At 42.3% G+C, this 9,191-nt stretch overlaps 2 protein-coding genes across 2 annotated transcripts; one reads left to right on the top strand and one right to left on the bottom strand. All coding sequences in view use genetic code 11, as the record gives it.

Moving 5' to 3' along the window:
• Positions 1-1,310: 1,310 nt before the first annotated feature.
• On the top strand, positions 1,311-3,166 carry EGR_04744 (CDK5 regulatory subunit-associated protein; the record flags this gene model as incomplete). The annotated part of the gene is made up of 7 exons (XM_024493993.1): positions 1,311-1,388; positions 1,423-1,884; positions 1,948-2,181; positions 2,221-2,541; positions 2,612-2,761; positions 2,830-2,937; positions 3,056-3,166. The coding sequence occupies 7 exons, from the start codon at positions 1,311-1,313 to the stop codon at positions 3,164-3,166; spliced, it is 1,464 nt and encodes a 487-aa protein (XP_024351558.1).
• Positions 3,167-3,506: 340 nt separating this feature from the next.
• On the bottom strand, positions 3,507-7,077 carry EGR_04745 (Caspase-3; the record flags this gene model as incomplete). The annotated part of the gene is made up of 4 exons (XM_024493994.1): positions 3,507-3,742; positions 4,120-4,243; positions 5,410-5,585; positions 6,648-7,077. 4 exons carry the CDS (start codon positions 7,075-7,077, stop codon positions 3,507-3,509), a joined length of 966 nt encoding a protein of 321 aa, XP_024351559.1.
• Positions 7,078-9,191: the final 2,114 nt, after the last annotated feature.

Raw genomic sequence — 9,191 nt, forward strand, 5'->3', positions numbered from 1 at the left:
CTGCGGATACCACTTTTAGGGCATTATCTGTCTACAACTTACCTATTTTTACTTGTTATAATTATCGCCTGCCCATGTTGCCCACTAACAAGCCATTGAATTTACCAATGCGGTTATTGTATATTGTAGCGTCCCGAGACTCCCTGAAGACGAAAGAAGACACAACACTCGTGCAGAATATATGTATTCAGCACGGAGAAGGTGTCTGGGCTGTTGGCATGGCCCAAAAGGCCAACCCATCCAGCGAGGTACAAGGGGGCTAGCTCAAAGTACAAAAGTGGCGCCTCACCAGAACCGAGGGACAAACCACTATCGTATTACAATATAGTATTTACTTTTATGCTGAACCAAGGGAACACATTGGTCCTCGTAGTTGGCCATTTTGTGGGAAGCCATGATAGCCCGGCTGTGCTTGTATCCTCCTACCCCGCTGCTACACAACACTGGTAGTAATATTTTCAGAGTAGTTGTAAGCGTTTTTGTGACTATAGAAAAACTTGACTGCCCTTTTTAGAATATGACGTGATTTTGTTTTTTGTGTGAAAAGAATTGAGTAGACCTTGGGTTCCCCAAATATTTGTGCGGTTTTATTAATATGAACTTGTTGCCGTAATCGCGTGAGCTAGGCCCAATTACATGCTTTAAGCAAGTGCTCCAAAACCCCATATTTCGAACATTTTATTTTGGTTTAATTGTACACGCGTGATTACAACTAGGTTCATGGTTATCTGTCGCAAAGTTTACCCTTTTGGTATTTTTAACGTCTCATCCAAAAAAAGCATCTTCGGCAAATAAGTTTGTAATTTGCGTTAAAAGTATTTTTGGAATGTTGCCGAAATCTTTGCAACCTTCTACCTCCTATCTTGCCTCTGGTTTTGTCTTTCGATTAATGCCTATTACATCGCTAAGTATAAATAAAGGCTATTGTCCTATTTGCATCACAATCAATTCTACGTAGGCTTTATATCATCTTTAAAGCTGGTACCACACTCCCCTCTTAGTTTCACGGTAATAAAGTGTTTGTTTCTCTTTGTATTTCCAACTTGGGATCTCAAACCAGTCATGCTAAACTATATTGTTGAGCTATGTTTATTCGTTGCTTGAATTAAGCCGCATATCATCTTATAAGCCATTTCATATCATTTTTTGCTCCAGCAAACCTAATGGCGGCCCTACACCTTATATTACCAATGCTGAAACCACTTTCACGATGTGTAATCACAAAGACATTTTGTTCCTTCCGCAATTTCACTCGTGTCAACAGTGACGCGTGTAAAAGAACCTTTTACATGGAAACCTACGGATGTCAAATGAATTTCAGTGATTCAGAAATAGTTCATTCAATTCTAAAAAGTGCGGGGTTCAAAAAAGTCAATGACCTCAGCGAGGTTTGATTTAATAATAATACATTTTTACTTGAAGGCGGATACTGCACTTCTTCTTACTTGTGCTATTCGTGAAGGTGCCGAAGAAAAGATATGGCGTCGCATGAGACATTTTCGTTCTTCTTTAAGAAGCAAACATCGTTCACCTCTGTGCATAGGCATTCTCGGTTGCATGGCCGAACGTCTGAAAGAAAATCTACTTGAGGGATACGAAGTTACTGCAGATTTTGTATGTGGTCCAGATGCCTATCGTGACCTTCCAAAGTTAATTGAGGACATTCAAGCGAAAGGGTTGAAGGGGGCGTCTCTTGCTCTTTCTCTAGAGGAGACCTATGCCGATGTCAAACCCGTTCGTCAATTCGGCCCATCGGCCTTCATTTCAGTGATGCGAGGCTGTGACAATATGTGTTCTTACTGCATTGTTCCTTTTGTTCGTGGAAGAGAGCGTAGTCGGCCCTTGAAATCTATCATTGAAGAACTATACCAACTCTCCTTCGAGGTATTGCTACTTTCCTCGATTTTGTGACGCAATGATTAAGCCGAATCACCTCTTTTGTTTAAGGGTGTTAAAGAAGTTATTCTTTTGGGTCAAAATGTAAACAGTTATCGTGATCTCTCGGAGGGCATCGATTCCACTGGCTGCACTACCGATACGCTTGCTCCTGGCTTCAAGACTGTGTATAAGCAAAAAGTCGGTGGATACCGGTTCATCAGTCTGTTGGACGCAGCAAGCTCTGTTGATTCCAATATGCGCATACGTTTCACATCCCCCCATCCCAAAGATTTTAATCTCGAAGTGAGTCTACCCCCACCGCTCATTTATATGATTTTATAGGTGCTTCAGCTGATTGCTGAGCGCCCTAACGTGTGTTCACAACTGCATTTACCGGCGCAATCGGGCAGTTCCCCGGTCCTTGAACGCATGCAACGTGGATACACCAGAGAAGCTTATCTGGAACTGGTCAATCGTGCGAAATCGATCATTCCAAGCACGTTGTTACCTTATTCAGACCCGATTCCTTTAGACGTTGCAATCTCCTCGGACTTTATCGCTGGTTTCTGCGGCGAAACAGAGGACGATCACAATCAAACACTTTCTCTCATAGATCGCGTTTCGTACGCATACGGCTTTTGCTTTCCTTTTAGTCTCAGAGGTGTAAGTTCTACCCTCCTTTTGCATCTGGATTCTTTTTGCGAAGTGGGTCAATTTTTCTCCGCGATTTTAGAAAACGCGTGCTTTCTACCGATTGGAGGATGACGTGCCGGCGGAAATCAAAGCACGCAGACATAACGAGTTGAAATCAGCTCTCCGGTCGGCAGCTCTTCGATTCAATAACTCCCTCATTGGTTCCACAGAACTTGTGCTTGTCGAATCGGTAACAGTTGGTTGCTCTCTCCCCTCCTCTGCACGCATGCGATCCGTCGTTTCTTTCTTCCTTTTCAGATTAGCAAAAGATCGAATGCTGAATTGGCCGGACGCGTGGATGGAGGAGTTAAAGTCATTTTCCCAAAACACCTTCCAGATTCATCTGAAATCCACATAGGTGACTACGTCGCCTTAAAGGCAAGTTAGGACTCAATGCTCTATGTAGATCGACGAGATCCAGCACTCGAGAGTGGGGCCTCAATTACTTCAAGTCCTTTTTCTATTAAATGCACTTGGGTTCTAGATTGATTCCTGCACTTCCCAAACTCTCCGAGGTACTCCACTCAGAAAAACGAATATAGTGGACTTTTACAAAGATCACTGTGCTCGGCGCCACGACGCTCGTGGATCGTAGTCTCCATCCCACCGGTTTAACTCGGTGACATAATATATAGTTTAGAGCATGCCTTCAGAGTTTTTTAAATGTTTCTAGAAACGCCATACCGTTCCTAGACCAGCACCTCACGACCCTTTCGGTAAATCATTACCACAGGCTGCCACCTCGGTACTGAGTATTGGAAAGTAAGAGGTTAGTTATAAAAGTCTGTCAGCCCCAGGACCGAGCAAGTGATGCGTATGGAAACACATGAAATGCATTAGGCTAACAACACGATAACCGGATATAGATGCATGAAATGATCCGAAGAATAAAGAAGGGGGGACAGAGGCACTGGTAGCATGGACAGGAGAGATTGTCAGACGATGAAGGCCTTGCGGGTAAGTGTGGAGTTTACGCTCACCATCTGCTTACTGCCGTGGGAGTCGCTCTGGCCTGTGTTCGACTCGTAGAGCAGTGCCACTTTGCGTGCCACCACTGTCAATAGTGAGGCCACGTCGTGATGCCGGCCTGACTCCTGCGCCGCCTTTATCACCTTGCACAATTCCTGGATGAACCAACTGCCTGCGTGCGAGTTGCGCCAAGCGTAGTAACCTGCATAATGCATCACGAATACACACGGGCACTTGTAAGTGGTGTTAAATTGTTACACTGAAAGCAACATCTCGAGTCTATTTTAGTCTCTCTCGGCCATAAAAAACGGGTGAGTCTCCTTGGTTGGCGGTGATTGATTCCATATATGTGTTTCACGAACCAAGGACAGTTTCACTACTACCTCAGGGGCAAGACCTAACCCTGTCCAAAGAAAAAAAACAGCTTATAAGCATGCTTAGAAGGAGAAACAGCACGAATTGCGTCACCTTTTTATGGGTTTGGGAAGATCGACGACAAATCTACTGCTACGACATGAGGATGTGACTGGAAAAAGCCAAGTGGAGGAATGGGGAATGCAAACGTGGGGCACGGCCTACCGGGAAAGGTTGAGTTAGCGACGAAGATGTCGGCCTCGATGGGGAGCTTTGTGACAAGCACAGAGTCCGAGCTAGCATCCGTAGAGAGAGTGACACCTTTATCGAACTTGCAGCCTCGGCAGGCCTTAAAGATATGAATGAGAAAAAAAAGGCACGCTTGGTGTTGTTTAAGAGTTCAAAATAAACATCGTTAATCAGCGTTGAAACAAACAACGAACACAGCAATGATGGTACAGTGCATCCTGTTTACTAAAACACCTATAACCGGATGAAGAGAGAGGTTCTCGGTGTGCACAGTACTTGTTTCTAAGTTGATTCACTTCTGATAGTTCCGGATTTTAAAGTGGCGCTACTGCTGCACAGATCCCGGTGACCCATCACACCCCGCTACATTGTACGGAACTTACGCCAATTAAGACCGAGAATTGAATCATATGATAATAGATTTAAGGCCGAAGTGAGCCCCACAAAGTGGTGCAATGATTAAGATAATATTTTAAGACACCGAATGTCACAGAATACGGGCCTGTCTAACCACAAGGGAAGCTGAGCGTGACGCTAACAGGTGACATCGAGCACTGCAAATTCTGATTTGACAGAACCGGAGAACTAGCGAGGGATGGGAAAGAAAGTTATTTCTAACACTACCTTCGAGAGGGCAGAAATGTACCTTGGTAAATAGATTGTAGAGCTCCACAGGAAATAGAATTAAATAGATGTAAATGCAACATAATAAACATTTAGGAATACATTGAACGGTCAAATAGTCAGCTTTAACTGAACCAGACAAAGTATCCTGCATTTGTTGATTAATGTGAGCACTTGAGAGTGACTAATGGCTTACCTGAACGTTCACTTGAATCAAATTAAATGGTTTTATTATTCGGAGTCCTGGTAACAATGAATACCAGTAAACAGTAAGACTGCCATTAAACCACTTCCAAACAATGACCTGAGATAAGTTGCGTACGGCCTTTTAATGCGCAAAAAGTGCCACAAACACATGCAGCCGGCTAAACTACGTGGTGAATTGACAAAAGCAAAACTACACCAGTCGAAACGTCGCCATTAAATTCGAGACCAAATTTCTCAGTCACCATCGGCACATGGAGAGATACAAAAATTGTAAGTCGTAATAATTGATAACTTCTAGCCCTATGGAGGGAACTAAACAGTTCTGAGTAAATCCTCTGACTTTACAGTGAGATTAGTTGGAGCTACACTTCTTCATGGAGATTCCCATTATGTAAAATACATCCAACAACGGTCTCAGTGCCACCCAAGACGCACCTGAATAAAGAACATTTTCGGTTTGCCAGCGAGGGTAGGGCACCTATCGGAGCGGAAGTATCCGATGAGACGATCAACGTTGATGGTCCCGTCGGAGGCGTAGACAATCCCCTCAGCGCCATGGCTAAGGATGACGCAAGCAAAGCTGTCGTACTTACTGTGGTTCTGCGATCGCACTGCAAAAAAGAAGCTAGTGGAACCAATCATTCATACACACATCTTGTTCCTGTTGACATCATCTTTCGTGAATTTGCAGTGATCGAACAATTGAGTCCACTATGCACGCCTCTGATCAACCATATTGAATGTAATAAACTTTCGCTTTTGGTTGTAAATTATCAACCAATTATCTAATTCGCATTCGACCACAAACGCATGTAGGTTGTAGACAACTCTCAACTCAATAAGACTGCCTTAAACAGATTTCCTTTCCACAAAAAATCAGTCTCAATCGCTTATTTCCAATGCTTTGCACTGTTTATGACGCGGTAATTGTTTTTAGTAGTTTCAGGCGCACTCTCTTTAAGAGCAATTTACCGTTGGATTAAACCCAGAAAATGATTCAAAGCGTATATTCATGAAATTGAGAATTAGGGGTATTTTATCACAAAGCAAATACTGGACTACTAATCTACAAGGAAATTGATTAGCAAAAGCAGGCACATTTCCATTTGCTTCACCATAATTTGTGAGAAGGTGCTAAATGATTGTGAGTATCCGAAATAAATAATTTAGGGACCTCTTTTTAGGTTATTCACCAAGCTTGAGAAAGGTAGTATAAGAAATGAAATCGGATTAAGGGTAGGGAGGACCGGGTCTGCCACACATGGAGCACCTGCCACAGACACACAGGTCATTACGTAGTCATAAAATATGGCAGTCTAAATCCCATAAAAAAGCTCACTGATATTTTTTTACCAAGACACGGTTCGCTAAACGGGTGGTACATACGTGCGCCTAAAATCCTTTTGCAAGAATGAAATATGTCCGAGGCTAATCTTCTACTGAAAATTAAGCATGTTGGAATGTTTGATGAATTACGATTCGGGTTTATGGGATACTGCACAGCGATTCTCATTTAGCGAAGTGCGATCACGTCCCAACGACATTTATAACCAACATTAAAAACAGAGAATGAATCAAAATAGCACAAATCCACAAAATTTCTCCCAATTCGAATTCAGTTTAGGGTGCTAGAAAAAGAGAATGGTAGAAGATGATGTGGGAGAATGACTAACCGTCATCAAGAAGAAACTCCATTTTCCGGAGCGTGAGATTGGTAGCGCGGTTAACAGCGTAGCCACAGCGAATGAAAGTGCGTTCGATATTGTCCGCATCGACATCGGTGCCGTCACGGCGCTCCTGCCCGGTCTTGGCTGAATCAAAATCGCGCTGGTTGATGAGGAGGCAGACACCGCGCGGATTACTACGATTGGTAGGGTTCGCCACCCGCGGGTATCCAAGGTCAGGGTCGCAGAGCTCAATCTCGCTGAGGTATCTTCGTCTATCACCACTTCCGATTCCTGTTGTCACTTCTGCCGGCTTAACGCTTTTCGAAAGCGTCGGTGAGGCCTGGCACGGTGACGTCGTCCCTCGTGGTGTCGGGGACGCCTTACCTCCTGTCGAGGAGCTGGCAGTCAAAAACAGGAACCCATCACATCTATCCATAATCTAACACTGTCCTACATGCCAAATATCTACCGATCCTCCTAGTGTAGAGTCTGAGGATGAGTGTACGCTCAAGTGAGGCCGCACTTCCGAACACGTTAGTGAACGAAAAGCCAAACAGGAAATTTCGATCATTCTAGTCTTTTCTATTATCAATCGCATGCTAATTTCCCCTAGCGATGCCTCCAAGCCTAGAAGCGATCAAACAGTTTTTAAAAAGTTGATCAAACGAACCCACGTAAGGAAGCAGCTACTAGCAGCAATACAAAACTCCTATCTCCTTCTAGAAGAATGCACTTCACCAATCTTTTAAAAGTGTTAAAGTGGTTTTAGTGCATTCGCGGTAAATGTTTACCTATGTTATTGGGGGACGACTATGGTAAATAGTTTAAGGTTGAGAAAGCAAGAAGCTGCATGCTGCCATTTTCAGTAAATAATACAGTTTGCAAAACCAAGCTTTAATAAAGAGGGTTACAAGCAAGTTTAGATGAATCAGACAGGAGAAAATTCAATCACATTTGTAGAAAATGCGCCTTGAATACGGAAGAGAGTATTTTAAAGTTCGTTAGAGAACGCTGACATAGCTTTGGTAAGGTTACGGTCATTTACATCTAGATTTGGGTCGGACCGATTCCGGTACTCTTACTACACTTTTAGCTTGTATCTTATGGCTGACCGCAACAAATGCACGATTGGTTTTAACCTAAGGGTAATGGGCAAAACGTGGGCACGTTGCAACCTGCGAGGACTGATGGGGGCATGATTTAATAAACTCGTTTTTTTAAATTATCAAAAAATCCATCACTCGGAGTAAATAGAGAGTTCCCTTAGTTGCACTTGAGGACGTAACTGACAGTACACACATTATGCTTTAAAATTGACCATTTTTACTAAAAATGCTTATAGCCAACTTCTGAAGATGCTAATTCTAGGAAATTAGGGAAAAAATGGAGTTACACTAACCACCTCCAAATCAAAGATAGAAATATTCAGTTTTGTAGAGTAATTACTAACGCAAATGTATAGTTTCTTTATGCTCAAAGGAATGCTAACATTTATACGGTCACAGTACGTGGACAACTGCACACCAAACGTATGTTCATACTAGAAAAAGCGGAATTCACTTGACTCGCAGCTGAATGCCTTCACAGCATTGAGGTAAATTAACGTTGAACAAGAAGCCTCGGATACTGTTTGTTTAGAGTGTGTCTTTTAATAATTTATACCATGTATTCGGATATCTTTACAAGAGACCATTTCATGAAACAGCTGACTACCGTTGGTAGTGTAAACTTGTCCAACGTCTACGCATCCTTTGATGTGATCCGACGAATTGGGTAGACAAACAAAATTCCCATTGTTAGAAGCCAACTAATCAGTTCATAATAGAAGTACTATTTGACCACGTAGCAATAGTCACGATACACACAATACAAGTGTATTGATGCGATTTGCTTGTAAAGAGGACTGTCAGGTTGAAAGAGATTCGCGAATTTCTTCCAAAGAGGTCTACACATAAACACTAACTATACTGTGGGTATTTGGCATATAGATCAAAGGAAGTGACATTCAATAGATAATAATGTATCATAGATTGCCCCATTTCAAATTCGACAGCACTGAATATGCCTGTTCAAGAAATGGATTTGGATACAATAAAATATTATGCCTAAGTATTCTGGAGGAGCAGCCACAAACAAGCATTTAAACAGAGTAAACTTCCCAAGTAAAGAAAATAGAGAACGTGATGGAAAGTGATGCTTGGATTTGTTGATTGATAGAGACGTATTGGTCCAGTACTTCATTAACCTTTCTCCCCTTAGATTAGAGTCAGTCATTCAAAAGCCCTGACAAAAGCACACTCAAGGTATCAGTTGCCGAAAGATGAAAATCTAGGTATCTGAATCTACGGTGAGCACTTATCGAAAGGGAAATCTAAAATGTAGCGAATGAAGAAATAAAAATACGTAAAATTAGTATTTGTAAAAGCACGAGTATAGACTGGGATTTAGACTGGTTACTTAACGTAATTGTTTAAAAAATAAGAAAAACTTATAATGTCCCCATTGAAAGGAAGAATTGTAAGCGTCTTAGTTCAATTATTTATCCAATCG

The sequence above is a fragment of the Echinococcus granulosus genome, assembly GCF_000524195.1.
Source record: "Echinococcus granulosus chromosome Unknown EG_S00031, whole genome shotgun sequence".
In the NCBI taxonomy this organism is placed as follows: Eukaryota; Metazoa; Platyhelminthes; class Cestoda; order Cyclophyllidea; family Taeniidae; genus Echinococcus; species Echinococcus granulosus.